Below are 15,764 nucleotides of genomic sequence, written 5' to 3' on the forward strand. Positions count from 1 at the left end.
AATACAGAACATCCTACACAGGGACAGCTCAAAGATCTTCTAAAAAGCTTCAATTTAATTTTGGCTAGGCAATTAAAACTGTATAGGAACTTTAAATAATTGGAATAAAAATACCCTGCAAAGATGACTGCTTTTTCTCTTTTGGTTACACGTGGGACCTTCCTCATTCTCTCGCCAATTGTTCAACATACAAATTTTTTATTAATTTACAAATTTGTTATTAATTTAGCATGTATTGGCTACTTGGCCAAGAAAGGAAGCACCACTGCATTAGACATAAGTAATGATACCAGACAAAAGCAGATGAATCCAACCACCTAAAAATTATGTGGGACACATTTTAGGTTCTCCATGTGTGTCTATGTGTCCCACTTGTGTTTATCTGCCAAGATGCTTCTTGCCTGCCTTCAGCCCAAATCTTACCCAGTGTTTCCACCTCAGAGGGAAGCAGTGCAATGCATCACATCTGGTATGCAGGAGAGTGCACTTGGACATTTAGTGCTTCTATGTCATATAAAGGTATAAATTAAGCACAGCTTAATATCTCCCCACCATTCCTGGCAAATATCGAGGTTTCTTCTCTTTAGCTTCCTGAAGGGATTCAGGCACTTGATAAAATAAAACTTCCTGCTAAACTGCAACCCAAGCAATATTGAATCCCTTCTCTCTGACTTGTCTTCCTCTGCTAAATTAGAGTAAAATGGGAACCCAGGTAGAAGAGTCACATAATTCTGTTGGCACGTGTGTGACATGGCACAAGTCACCCTCAGCAGCCTCATCTGGACCTGCTGGGCTAATGGGCTCAGAACCACAGCACGTGGGCACCTTTCCTGTGGCTTGGGCAACCATCCTGGCAGTGCCAGCTGTCTTTGCTTGCTTCCCTGGCCCTGATGTGCACAGAAACGGGCACTGGCCACGAAGGGGACAGCCCAGGGGGAGGCTCACTGGCCTCTGGGAGTGTGGAAGGTTCCTTTTCCACCCCTGTGAATGAACCCCAGTTATTCCCCATGGATCACGCACTGCTGCCTGGAGAGCACAGCTGGTGCTGGTGGTGGAACTTGTCACCTTTGGAAGCCAACCTGGAGCCCAGTGCCCTGCTGGCTGTCCCAGGCCCGCGGCGGCAGCTGCGCGCACGGACGCGGGGACGGACACACGGACACACGGACGGCAGCCCCCACGCACCCCGGAGGCAGGGCTGGCACTGGGTGGGACCAGCCCGGCAGGAACAGCCCCGTGCCCCACGGGCAGAGCGCTGGGGGCACACATGGGCACGGCCCTGGCGCCCACACTGCGAGCAGGGAAAGCAAAATGACTTGGAACACCAACGGATTTGTACCTTTTCAGACTAAGCTTTTATTTTGATATTACAAACCATTTTTCTTTATTCACAAATCACGGTTGTGATATAAACACTAATTTCTAAAGACAGATATACACATTTTCTGGGTTTGTAGGGTTGTTTTTTTTTTTAAATCTGTTTAGAAGTCACTATATTCCACATATGGTAGTAATAATTTTTTCATAAGTCATATTATCAGTAGTTATTTATATAAGTGAAAACATTCCCAATATATATTGTAAAAAAATTTCAAATGCTTTTCTTACATAACTATTTCAGACATACATTTTAAAATGACTACTAGGAGTACTGTAGGAGTTTTATAAACAAAATATTTTCTAATATGGGCTGCACCCTCAACCTTTCAAGATAATTTTAATAGACTAAAACGCCATATAATCATTTGGAGAGTGGGAGCTGTAAAGCCATCTCAGGAAAATTAAAATTGCAAATAAATTCTGTTATTCTCTACATTAGACATTTTGTGTGTGCAATTCCAAAAAAGATGTCTCATCCACACTTTAAATTGGAAGCCTAACATTTGGTAAACATTTTTCAATTTGCTTTCATCACTGTGTTTAAACAAAATTTACTTTTTCTTTTTATTAACAGGAGGCTTGTTTTGCATATCTTACATAATAAATGTGGGGATCGAACTCTTAATAAATTTCGGTTCATTCCCTCACCAGTATAAATATATGTTACTGCCCCATTTTTCATCGATTAATATAGTCTCTTTCTCTCTCTGTTTCAATTTTAAAGATAATTTATTTATCATCCTTAGATATAAATGCTACAGAAACTTCGTTTTCAAATCTTGTGAAACTTTATTGATGGTTATTGTTCAACTGATCATACTGCATGCACATACGATGACAAAGAGAAAGCCTGATCACAAACACTTTTTTTAAAGCAGAGTTGTTATAGCAAGTTGGCAGGTTCACAGCGGTGAGTTGATCATTTACTAAGGTGCTGGCCGGGAGGCAGCACGTTACACATGAGGATATAACTACCGGCGGCAAACCCCTGGCGGGACGCTTTGCCGCGTTATTTATTTAAATACAAAACCAAGAAGACCCGTGACAAACACCCCAACTTAGGTTAACTTGTAAACAGGACAACATGGAAAGAGTCCAAACATATGCACAGACAAACTGCAATTTTTCAATGGTGCCTGGAAGAGTTTCCCGGGCGCTGCTGGGTGGTGCCGGCCGGGGTGCGGCCGGCGGCTCTTCCCAGGAGCGCTGGGGTGGGAGAAGGTCCTGCTTTTGTCCCAGGTGCAAAATTTGTCTTGGGCCCAATATTGAGCAGAATGGCCTCAGTTTGGGTCGGGAAATCGAACGGTGGGGTTGGGAAATGGAACGGGGTGGGGGGGGCGGAGTTGTCACGCCTTGAAAAATTGCAGGTTGCTTACACGACACAGTCATGTTTCAAAAAGTACCAAGCTGATGAAAATACCATGATTATCTCTACTCAATGATTGCAATACTTGTAAAATGCTTATATAAATCTGAATATGATTATCATATAATTCCATAAAAATGATACGTCTGTCTCTAACAGTTGGTCTACTAGGCTAAGTCTAAAGCATCATAGGCTGTGTATTTCTAGAACTTAACAACTCCACTGCACGGATGTAAATTTTATACATTTTTTTTTTTTTTTACTGGTACAAAGAATTTAAGTTTTTATTACTTTCTTTTTTGGAAAAAAAAGAAAAAAATAGAAACAGTGCTTTTATCACCTTTTTATTATTGTTTTTTTTTTTTTATTATTTTTTTCCCTCCCATAATATAAAAGTCAGCAATGATATCAATAATTTATTTTACTGGAAGAAATATAAAAAGAATGCTTGTTAATGGTCTAACTAGCAGTTTTTTTGCCTAAATAACTAGTTATGGTTAAATAGCTGAATACTGCCTGGTGGAATGCTTTAAAAGGGTGCCTTCGGACAGCTTTCAATCTGATTTTTATGTACAAGTGTCGACAGAAGCACCCCTAATAAGAACATAACCTTTGGCTTTGAACAAACAGTGAATAATTTAAGACAGGTGATATATGATAGTTGGTGCAGTGGGGCCCCTTTTTGCTTCATTAATTTATATTTTAGCCAAACCCCATTCCCCTGTCCCCAATTTCCCCCCTCCCTCTCATAAACTAAAATAAATGTAGATGCAGAAAAAAATGACTACTGTAGTCACTTACACTCTTACAAAACATGTGATAACCCCGATAGCTTAATATTCAGCATATATAATTCATTTACATGATATAGCACTCTTGATTGTGGCCCTAAAACAGTTTTTATTCATATCTAGCAGCTTTCTAGATCAACCACAAAAACTTCTACAGCCAGCAATCAAACTACGGAACCTCCAGAAATTAAAGACCCACAATATTAAAATACACAGAACAAAATATCTGAGGTATAAGATAAAAAATGTAATTTTTCCTCTTTTTAGAGTTGCTAAAATGATGCACTACTGCATGTATTGCAATACCCAGGCCTCGGAAAGCTTCCTTTTTCCCCACATTGGAAGGTTTTTATGGTTTTGTCATTTAGTATGGAGCAAAACGGCTGTATCCCCCTCGGTATATACTAGCCTGTAATGAAGAAAGAACGAGACCGACATCATCAGCATGGCTCCTAGTCTTGGCATCAGTCAAGGGTGCAAAAGCATTCTGAAACAAAGCAATTCGATGGATTGTTTTTTTAAATTTACTTTTTTTTCAACAACTAGATTTGCAATTTCATTTGACATGACTACTGCCCCATCCTAAAAGGCAAGCAACGTTCAGAACACCCCACAGCTGCAGAGCCAACGCGATCCAAGGGCAAGGGAAGCTGCCTGAGACTGTTCCTAATCCAACAAAAATTTACTACAAGACGTAGAAAGTGTCAAATTCCACTCCTGGATGCACACATGCAGCTCCCTCTGATGTCAGGGAACACTAAGTGCACTCATCTAGAGACAAAGCCTGGCCTAGGATGAAGGTTATTCATTTATGTGTTTCCTTCCTTAGAAACCAAGGAACAATTAACAAGAAATAATCTCTCTTCCCTGGGATTTGTAAGCTAATTCTCTGTTCTTATGATGAGCACAAGCCAGAAGATCGCTGTCCTTATCTTGCTGAACATTGAGGAAAATTAAAACTTTATTTCTTATTTCTGTGTGAAGGCTCCAGAGTCTCAACAGCAGCAGCAGGGAATTATGAGCTGCATATATTCAATGACTGAAATAAATGCTCTGTAATATTTGGATATGGAGAATGGTTATTTTTTTTTTCCATGCACAGAAAGTCATCCATCTCCAGTACAGCTCAGTTAAACGGATATTTTCCCCTGCTCTCATGACAGACACAGTTCAGTGCCAAAGGCATTCTCATGCCTGACAAAAACAAAGTTTCAGTTCCTGCCCTGTAGGTGCCCTCCCTTCTTTACTCCTCCCTTCCTTCTCCCTGGAGTGGGTGCATTGGGTTGTTTTTGTGGGGGTATTTTTTCAGGGGGAGGCTGGTAGTTACCATTTCAGATATTGATTATAATCTAGAAGATGAGGGAAAAAGAGCAGTCAAGTTTTGAGCTGACTGACAGAAGCAGCCCGAGATCTTTGGCAGAGCTCTTATAATATAATCTTTGGTATGACTTGAACCTGGGGGCTATGTAAATGCAAGGCAAAAAAAAAAAGAAAATATGTTCCACATTGACAATGCATTCTGTTAGTGATGGATTTAATTATCAAAATGACTAATTATTCCATTAAGGTAAGTGCTCAGCTAGGTGATACTTGCAAAATTAGAAATATAATAACTTACATGCAGTACATTGCCAAGAAATTAAGACATTTATCAAGTTTACTGGGAGGATTAATGTGGCATTTTAGCTGCCGTTAGCACAAGAGACAAATTCAATTAACTAAAAGTGAGAAGATGTCAACCGTGCTAAGATCCAAGCAGAGAGTGGAGCATGGGGAGATGGGAGAGACGGTGATGAGGAAGAGGAGGAAACCATCACTTACCACGGCACCAACGCCGTAGGTGGCTGCTGGAGCAAGTGTGTGGTGGTAGGGGTCTGCAGCATAAACTCGTCCGTAACTGAAAAGAAAATAAATTTAAGATTAATGGAAAAAAAAAAAAAGTTAAAACCAGATATTATCGATATTGACAGAAAGGTTGCAATGAATTTTTCCGTTCTAGCCAAATTCCTTAGAAATAAACTCACTTTACAGATTCAAAAGCAATGTCCTTTGGGAAATGTTAAGGTTACAAATGACAGCAAATGCATAATTAGCTCTATGAGTCTATCAGGAATCGGCAGCAGGCTGAGGAGAGGGGCTGTGGAGCAATGGCAGGCACGTGGGGCCAGCAATGTGCACACTCCTGCTCAGCACACAGTGCCTCCCTAAATCACAGCCTGCAGGCCCAGGTTCCTGCTACAACCAGGCAAAACCCATGATGGCAAAATCAGATTTTTGTCATTTCCCCTCATGCAAAATCCTTATAGCTGAAACTACTTCAGAGCTCCTTTCCCTGTGTCCCTGGTGCTCTGCCCTTTGGCACACAGAGCTTTGCTGTCCAGCCTGGGGGAGCACAGGGAACACCATCAGTGAGAGGGACCTGCCAGCTAGGGACAGCTTCCACTGCAAGTGTCTAACATATTTCCCATAATCAAACAATATTCATTTGCTCTCAGGTGCCACATAGACCAACAAAAGCAATCTTGTAATTACAGTGCTGTCTTGAATACGAGGGCTAATGCAGCAAACAAGGCTTAACAATGCCCTTGATAGCTCTTAGAATAAAAAAAAACCTGGTTTTTAGCCTTATGTGAACAGTAACCACAGACTGGTCTCATTCTCTGTAACTACCATATTTTTCAGATACATGTACAAACTTCCTTTTTTTGAAAAGAGGACAATTGTTCTATTTTATTATCATGTATTTTCTCCTCCACAAGCAGAATCTGATTAGTGGATTCTGAGCTAACCAGATGAGGGAGAGCTGAGATAGGAATGTTTCCATGGCATATGCAATCCTCCACCACCCACTGCTGTGGGTCCTGGATGTGAGGTAGAGAAAAGGACCAAATTATCTGAACTACACATTCCCACCTACCCAGAGACATCTTCAAGGAGGGAGCAGAAATTACCATAGACAATAAATCCTTAATTCTCCATCTCACTGAGCTAACATTTTCCAGATTATGAGGCATTCCTTTCATATGGAAATCCAGCAAATCACCACCTGTGACAACTGTGCCCACTAAAGTGCTCAGTATGGAAAAGACAGACTGAACACCCCTATCTCTGACTCTCTGCACAAACATAGGGCCACAAACTCAAAGAAATCAAATGCCTTCCTTTTCCCAGAATACATAACCACACATCTTGATGGAAAAAACCAAAAAGGAGAAAACAGTTCAGTAAGAGCAAACTTGCAAGTGTACAGGTGCTCATAGTCAGCATTTTGAATTAGACTTTTTTTTTTTTTTCCCAGCAGGAGTGCAGCATTTTCAGCGAGTGTAAGAGTATCTAAGTTCTTATAAAGCATTCTAAAGCCTGGATGTTTCACTTCAAAGTGCAACCATTGTAGCTGAAAGCCTTCAGTTGTACTGCCCTGTTTGCTTAGTAAATCCAAATTCCTATGAAGGGATAATACATGAAAAATGAATTCATTCATTTAAGCATCCCAAGTTCATGAGTGTGGGCTCTGTATCTCACCCCACAGCTGTGTTTGCTTTAGATTTGGGTAGAAAAGTCCTCATTGCTATCAGAGGATACATGAAATTCCAGGGGTAGCAGTGTCTTAGGCAATTGCTTTCCTGGTCTAAAACTCAGGAAAATATGTGGAAAAGGCTTCTATAAAATACATTAGAGTTCCTCTTTTGCTTCCAAAGCATTGATGAGTAAGGGATTCAATTTATATATCAAGTCTATTTAAATACTTGGTCTCCTAGAACACCTATCTTTAGAAATTACCCAACAAAGGAAATGGGCAATCCCCACTGGAAAAGCAAGGGAAGGAAAGCAACTCACATCAGTATGTTGGGTAAAGGACTCTCTGGAAAGGCAGTCTGAGAGTTTTCTGAGCAGGGTTGACACTGATCCCACACCCTGGAGCCTCTCTGGTAGGAAGAACTTCCATAACCCTCCACATTAGGATGCACACATTAGGATTTGGGGATTTGAAATACTCAGTAAGAGCATTCCTGGTGTCTTGTTCACCTGCACTGAAGGGAGGAAGACACTACTGCTCTATGCCAATTTTTCAAGTCTGAGAATTTTGAATATCATTATAATTTTAATTCTTCCCAGCCAAATTTCATTCCAACAGTAGGAAAACATCTAGGAAGGGAAAATGATTAATTTAAAGGTAGACATGTTTCCTTCACGTCCTTAGTAACATGCAAGAGGAATTGCATGTACTACTATTTCCCATGCTTTAATGCCATGATTATTACTTCTACATCAGTGGGAATTGGTATCTCTCCCTTGTTTTTCTCTTCTCCTGATTATCTGGTATCGCTGCAATGCTGAGCAAGGGCTGTAAATCTATATCTGTAAAAAATACATTCACTTTGGTCCAGTGGTAGGGCTGCATTTTGCCTCCTTCCTCCCTCCCATTGCTGCAGGACCCTTGGCTGTGTCCCACTGCCTCACAAACAAAGTCCAAGAGGCCACCTAGGATGGCATCGAGTGGCCCAAATGCAAGGGCCTCTTATAAGGAAGGTCCAAGCCTAAATAGCCAGGGCTCAGGCAGTATTAAATTATTACTATATTTAAGCCAGCTGCTGTAGTAACTGGCATTTTACAACATTGATGTAATATACCATGTTGCTAATAATATTATTATATCAATATTCAACAGAAATCTTGACCACTGATGGGAAAATATGGATAAACATGAACATTAAGCAATTCCAAAAAAATGAAGATATGACTGTTTCAACCCAGTATTGACTTCTGAGTATATTTTTATTACCCTTTTTCCAAAGCAGCAATGCCTTATTGTCAGTGTTTTACATTGCTTTTTTCATCCTTCTATAGAAACCACGTCTCTTTTCTTAAAACAAGAGTTGTGAAGAAATCCTAATGTGAGAACTGTGACCAAAGTTAATCCTCGCTCCTTAAAAAGAATGGTTTATATTTATATTATGATAATGCTAAAGCTTTTACTGTGATATTAACATAGAAATGTTATTGCAGAATTAGCGATGCTTATATTCGTGTTAAAATAACAAACACTTGGTTTTCTTTTACAGGATATTGAAATTCCACTTAAACAAATGTGCCCAAAACACAAAATAAAATGTAAAAGAAATCCTTCCAAATCTTCTGTAAAAGAAAACATATAAAATTAAACTGCACAATTTTCATTTCTGCACGCTCCTGAATACACTTGACATATGTAAGCACAAACATGGATGAAAATATTTCCAAAGGGGAAAGAACACATGCTCAGATATTATCTGGGAAAAAGATGCATTGAAATTCCTCTGTGATGAATAGATTTTCTTTTTTTTTTTTTTCTCCTCAGGGTGACCTCTACCTTCAGAATATGATGGTTTTATTATGATTAATAAATTTCATTTCCACAGAGGAAAGGAACAGTGTCAGCTTAAACTTAAAGCAAGTGGGTTTCTTTTTAAATGCTAATTTTTAAACACGCCCTTGCATGACACCAAATTTAGAAGCTCAGAAGGTTAGCAGAATAGATTCTGATTTCCAGGCTGAAAATAGGAAGAAGGATTTAAACTATATTGTCACACTGCAAATCAGTAAGCTGCTTCAGTCCCACACTGCTTCACTTGCCCACTGCTATGCCAGCCTGCTTATTTCTCATTACAATTAGTGGCATTTAAATGCTTTGTGATCATTTACACTGCAAATTATCATTCTAGGTAAACAACTTACTGAAATTTAGGACGTGCCAATGGTAAGGTGGTGAATAAATTAATAGTTGATGCCATTCTCTGTGTATTTTACAGGATGATAAAACAATGTATCCAAAGCAATATACACAAATTCTTGTCTCAGAACAGAGCTGATGAACAATTTTGATGCATCACTAACTAGAACAAGGTAAGCTCCTCTCTTTTCCACTATATCTGGGACAAGCCTTCAGGACATCATGGGGAAAAATGTGTTTGCTAGCATTTTGTTAACATACTGACACTGGTTCTTAAATAGCTGGACAAACAACTCCCTGGGAAATACCTGAGCAAAAACCCCAGTGTAGCTGTGCTAACTTCTATAAATGTAGCCATAAGCTATCCACCAATAGATGGCATGATCTTTACTTATGCTATGCCTTAATCTCTTCAATCATTTTCAGTAGAGGGTTTAAAAATGCTAAAGTACTTAAAAATGCTAAAAAATGCTAAAATAAAAGGACAATTTTTTGTTCATTTATCCTTTTTTTTAAAGTAATTTTAAAAGGGAAATTATGGGATTTATTTTATCAGGGCCTGCCTTTGAAAGGGAGTATCTTTCTAAGTAATCAGTAGTAGGTGTTGCTCAAGTCTCTAAAAATTGGGGAATTCTGTGCCTCTTTGATCATTAATGCCATTTCAGGATTTTAAATTCTTTAGTAGCATGGCTGCATTTCCATACACATCTGGGACAGACAGTGGAGATCCAATACTGGAGACATTTAGAAGCTCCTGAATAACATTCACACTGTAGTGCTTAACAAGAGAACTAATAAGGAAAAATTCACCACATAAAATATGAACCAAGTTAGCACATTTTCCTCAAGTAATCTGAGAAGCATAGAATGAGAATTTAAAAGAATTTGATACACTTATTTTACTTATCATTATCAACTGCCCTCCGTTTTTTCAAACCTAATATTGCTGGAGGAACTACAGAAAATTATGAACCTGCTTAAGAGGTATAAAGAGAAGTTAAAACTTGGTCACTACTTCAGATCAAACCCTGACCTCAGCCATATTACAAGCAAAGCCTGTGTTCCACTGGGAAGCTCATCTTTCCAACTTGTCCCCACTATTATCCACTCTTTACCCACTTGAATTGCAAGGGAATTCCTTGCAAGAAGGAATGCAAGGGTTACCTGGCCTTAATACCACGTAAATCCAGAAATTATTCCAATAACTAACTTGCTGCTCTTCCTCTTGGTCACGGAGCTACGGTGATCCCGAGAGAGGTGACAGCTCAGCTCCTCCCTGTGCACACCAGTCACACCCCACATTGCTGAGCAGTATTTTAGGCTCAGTGGCTCAAACCTGTGCAGCAGGGGTAGCCCTTGAACCTAAAATTCATCCCACTGTGGTAGGATGATTGCTTGTGGTGCTCAAAGAACATTCAACCAACTAATTAACTTCATTTTAGATATTAACACCAAGGGACTTTGGGCATTTCAGGCACCTGAATCACCAACAGGTCTCTCTCTACTTCAGAAGGCAATGGACAAACATGTCTCTGAAGTTGTTACTTAAGATCAAGGAAACTGAAATCTGCTGATAAAAAACAATTTCCAGGCATTGGCCTTGATTGGAAAGGTTAAGAATGCTAAAATTCTCCTTGCCAAGAGTTGAATGTACCCTATCAAACACTGAGGTCACTGTACAAGGGAGGACTCTCACATACTTTATTCATAGCACCTTCCTCTTCCATGACCTATAATGTGCTACAGATTTGTGATGTGGAGCAGAGAAAGAATTGGGAAGTGACAGGCAGCACAATAAAGAGTGAAACTTCAAGGTGTACTACAGGGCTGAACTCCTGTGTGCCTGCAGAGCCATAAGGGATTTTTATCACTACAGTACTAACACATTCCTAGGTTTTCTCAGAGATAAGAAACTTGACCAGGGTCTACCATGGGTAGAGGGCCATAATGAAAGGATGTTCATCAATAAGTCATTGATGAAATATTAAAAACATTGTTTACTTTTTTCTGCAAGTTGGGGAAAGGAGAAAGTAGAGATGCCTATGCAGACTTTTCTGTTGAGATGAATTTCCAATTCTTGGCTGTTTACTCATGTAAGTCACATCTCAGTTTGGCCAGTTAATTTCCTTGCTAATTGACAGGCATGCTTTGCATGAGTTTCACTGATGCTCAGATGTGGTTTTAATTTTGCTTCTGTTTGCTAGCCTGTATCTTTTAAAATTTGTGAGATGTTTGCAGCCAGCCAAAGCTGAGCTGCCATCTTCCAAAACATTTAAATGAACATGATTGAAACTGTTAATTTGCAGAAACACAGAAGGGTAATAAACTGCAGCACAGGTGACTTTCTCCTAATCTGGTGCTGGATAACTGCAAACTGGAGCAATTCTAAGGACAAATCTCAGTTTAAGAGCTCTCATTCAGTTTCAGTCTCTTGCTGTCTGGATTCACACCAGGGTGGGAACTGAATCTGATGACTAGTCACAAGTCAAACAGAATTCTATGCACCACCACCTTTCTGTGTTGCTTCTATCCAAGACACTTAGATTTTATATAAACTTCATGAAAAAAGCCACTGAGGAATCTGAGGCTTGCCATCAGGTGACACCTAAAGCCAACTCTATTCCAATGAAAAGAAAGCATTTCTTAGGTCTGTAAAACATTTTCTTATTACTATTGCTGTTATATTTAGGGGCAATAAACCTTGAAGAAATTCTTACCTAGTGCAAGAATAAATACACTGAGTACATTATTTATAAATTTTAAAGCAGTCTTTTGTGATCACATATAAAGTTCTGCAAGCATAGCGTTGTTTTATGCGTTGTTTTATTTATTTGCATTATGATAATCTCAAGATATTAAAACTGAATCCTTGCACATTTAATGGACTTGTATACAGGCATCCATACATGCACACACACACAAATCATCTTTCATGTGCTCTATTTTTAGCCCACCAGAGAAAAACCAATCTAATTGCTTCATTAAAAAACCAGCCCAGGAGATGCACACGTGCCTACGGGCACTTGTTGAGGACAAACACAGATTATTCACTATTTCTGTTATCAAAGGAGCTTCAGGTTGCAAATCCTCCATTTACAAATCACAGGACCTCAGCTTTCCTTAATCTGGTGGTGCTGTCACGTTTGAGCAGCCATGCGAACTGACCCAGAGCCGCGAGCGCCGGGCGGGCAAGCTGGCACGCAGACAGGGACAGCCAGGGCTGACAGAAAGAAATTCAACAGACCTCAGGAAAGGAGAACAGAGGGTAATCAAAGTGTTTACTGATTTTTATCAACTGGCCCAATAGCTGAACATCTTCAGCACGCAACTACCCTGAGCAGTAAAAGCTGTGACAAATGGAATTCCGTATAAGCAACTATTTATAGCAGCAGTAAATGCAAGTTTAGACTGCCAACATAAAGGACACTTGAATTTATAGAAGAAGCTTAATTTTGTGCATTAGTGCAACATTTCCTAGTCTTTCCAGAGCAAAAACTTCAGTATCTGCTATTTTTCACAGGGAACAGCAGTACAGCCTTAAATAAATACTAGAACAGAGACCATACAGATGCTCCTTCATCTTCATTTTTTATTTGATTAGCAGAAGAGCATAGCATAATAATAAAAGCATCTCATAGAAAACGGTTATTTTCCCAAACTGCTTCATGAAATGAAGTCAAACCCATTGGCAGCAACAGTAAAAGGGAAGAACCTCTCTCAACTGAGCATATGTCTTCACACAGTAATTCCAACAGGCTGAAGGAAACACCTCTGAAGCTGCATTCTTCCAAAGAGTTTGGATTGGACTCTTTCAAATCCCATTGGAAGAGTATCATCTAATCACTATCTCTACCAGACACATGAACAGGTCAATGAGATGTATGCAAATTTGTCTGGCAAAAATTTGACCAGCTGCAATTATTTATGTACCTACCCTGGCAGAGGTAGGCTTGCCACAACAGGCGCTGCAGCCATTCTAAGCGCTTCATCAAATATTAATTTGTTTTAAATCAGTATCTCCATATTTGCTATTGTTCAGTGAATTAAATTTGAGGCAGTGTTAGTGCTGACAGGCTAATGATAGCACACGGGGAAATTGCAATGACTGGAGCAATTGCATTTGTTTAAAATGGCCAATATTCTCTTCAAATATTTCAATAGCACAAGCCCCACGGTTTGCTTATTGAAACTGCTTGCTTTTATTCAACATCTTTCCTGGAGTTATGAAGTTAAACCTTTCAAAATGTTTAATCTATTTTGGAGACTGTATCTTTCTCCAAATGGAGGTCAATAACTTAATTTATGACTGTCAACTTCTAAAGCTTTATAAAGCATTTCTTTTGCTTGCATGCAGACACACACACACAGAGTCCTTCCTCCTGGGACTGATTCTGCTCAAAAATGTAAATAAATATAGCCACAATTGGACAGGTGTTATATCCACTTCCACCATACTTCATTCCAAATTCAGCTCTATATATACCCTTGCCTCTCTCTCTGTTATTTCAAAATCATAAACTGCAAATACACTTGGGAGAAAGATAATACCAAGCATGCATCAGCACTGGATTTTTTTTTTTTTTTGCTTCTACATAAAGGCTGGATAATAGTTAAAAACTGGAAGAAGAAAGAGAGAGATAATATAAATATAAAATCATAACCCTGTCCCATTTTTACACAAAAAACATAAAATGTCATTTGCAGGTACATCTGAGAATGCACTTGCAAAAGACACTAAAAGTGCTTTTTCTTTCCAAACTATGAATTTTGATGTTACAAAACCTAAAAGAGAGAAAAAAAAATAGATTGAGCGCTGATTTGAAAAAATTCACTAGGAATGCTAAAGCTGCAAAATGAACAATGTTCTGCAACCAACAAGTAAATAAGCCACAGGTTTATTCTGGGTCTCATTCTGATTTATCCAGAGGCTGACAGGCCAGCTGCCCACTGCCCCCATCAGACAAGAACCCCAGGATTAATTCTCCCCTAGTAGAACTAGAGTCAGGAATTTGCTAAAGGAAGGTCCTCAGAGATCCTTGTTAAAATTCCATCATCAAACCAAGAGGAGTTTCTTATAGTTTCCCTGTCTCTGTTCTAGTTCAGATCTGCTTGCAAACCCTTTAATCATGTCTGCCAGAGAAGATCTATCCCAGAAGTGCAGAACTTCTCTTCTGAACAGTAATTATTTTTAGCCTCAGAATGCACTGGATGCAATGAAGAGTGAAATGCTTTTAAATTTCCCATGGAAGGATCCCTCTGTCAGAGAGCTGAGGAGGTTTCCCTTCTGTAATGTGCATTTAGGAACAGAGATACACAACTAGAAATGTTTTGATGGACACAAATCACTCATTAACAGTTTTATCTACTCAAGATTATTTTATTCCCAAATAAAAAAAAAAGAAACCATGTGGCTGAGGTCTAAGTATCCTCTGGCAGGAATGATGAAGGATTGAGAAGAACAGAGTGAATATTACCAGCAGAACCACCCAAGACCTCCCATTTCCAATGGATGATCAAGTTCCAACCAAAGCTTTACTCGTTATATATTACTATTTGAAATCCACAAACACACCCAACCCTTACAAACATACATATACTCACATTTCAAACATTGAGCATGTTTATAAGTATCTTCACTTGATATCAACTTTACAAACACAGTAGAATTACTGCCATTGAGCTTAGGAGCACTAAAAAAGCACTATAAAATCATACTGCAGGTGTTTTGCATGCATCTGAAAAACCACAGGAAGGTTAGTTTTGGTTCTCAAAGTATCTCTATGTTTGCTCCATGTATAAAAACATAAAACATCAGATAATAAAAATAGTTGGAAGTCAACTTACAAATCCAAAAGACCAAATTCAACTTTAGCTTTTTGACTCACAGGAATATGTGCTGGAGAATTACTTTTTTATGAAGCCAAAAGTCATTTAAATTCTATTACTGAAACTTAGGTATATAAGAAACAGCAGGTACAGGTTTTCATCACCTTTCTCCTTCATATTTAGTGGAAAAAAAATCACCTATAGTCACCTGTGATGGATCTGTTTAGCAAATGCTCAAAACCATGCCTAGCAAAAATACCTTATTGTTGAATCAATTCAACACAGGTAATCAACTGGTAAACTGAAAAGTTTCAATAAATACACACAGAGATCCATTCCTTTTGTTCACTGAAGGCACTGATAAATGAAATTTATATTTTATATAAATATTTTTGATTGGAATGCTAAAAAAGTAATAGATGGAATATCTGTAATAAAGTCTTGGGCACTTAAAATGTGCCTGAATTGAGAGAGAAAAATTGCTCTACTAGAACAAGAAATATTGCTCAGAAGGGTTCACTTTGCAAAACTGGACCCACAGACCCCATATCTAACTCAAGAATTACAAGTTTAAAAATTGCTAAAATATAATATTTTATTCTTTCTTAGCAAAGCTTAGATTTACAAATTAGCAGCCTCCCTACCACAGCTCACTTCAATGAAGAGCTGAGGAGGAAGCTCAAGTGAATTAACC

General features: G+C 38.9%; 1 protein-coding gene across 10 annotated transcripts in view; it reads right to left on the reverse strand.

Moving 5' to 3' along the window:
• Positions 1-3,894: 3,894 nt before the first annotated feature.
• RBFOX1 (RNA binding fox-1 homolog 1) overlaps positions 3,895-15,764 on the reverse strand; it is a gene marked incomplete at both ends in the record, with an annotated part of 1,149,754 nt that continues 1,137,884 nt past the window's right edge. For 8 of the 10 annotated variants that reach the window (XM_084216434.1, XM_084216442.1, XM_084216440.1 and 5 more), the window contains 2 exons: positions 3,899-4,021; positions 5,356-5,431. In XM_084216434.1, the coding sequence (XP_084072560.1) occupies positions 3,899-4,021; positions 5,356-5,431 (199 nt within the window). Of the gene's footprint in view, positions 4,022-5,355; positions 5,432-15,764 lie in introns of all 10 variants that reach the window. The other 2 variants (XM_084216436.1, XM_084216435.1) reach the window with 2 other exon arrangements.

The sequence above is a fragment of the Fringilla coelebs genome, assembly GCF_963513975.1.
Source record: "Fringilla coelebs genome assembly, chromosome: 16".
Classification (NCBI taxonomy): Eukaryota; Metazoa; Chordata; class Aves; order Passeriformes; family Fringillidae; genus Fringilla; species Fringilla coelebs.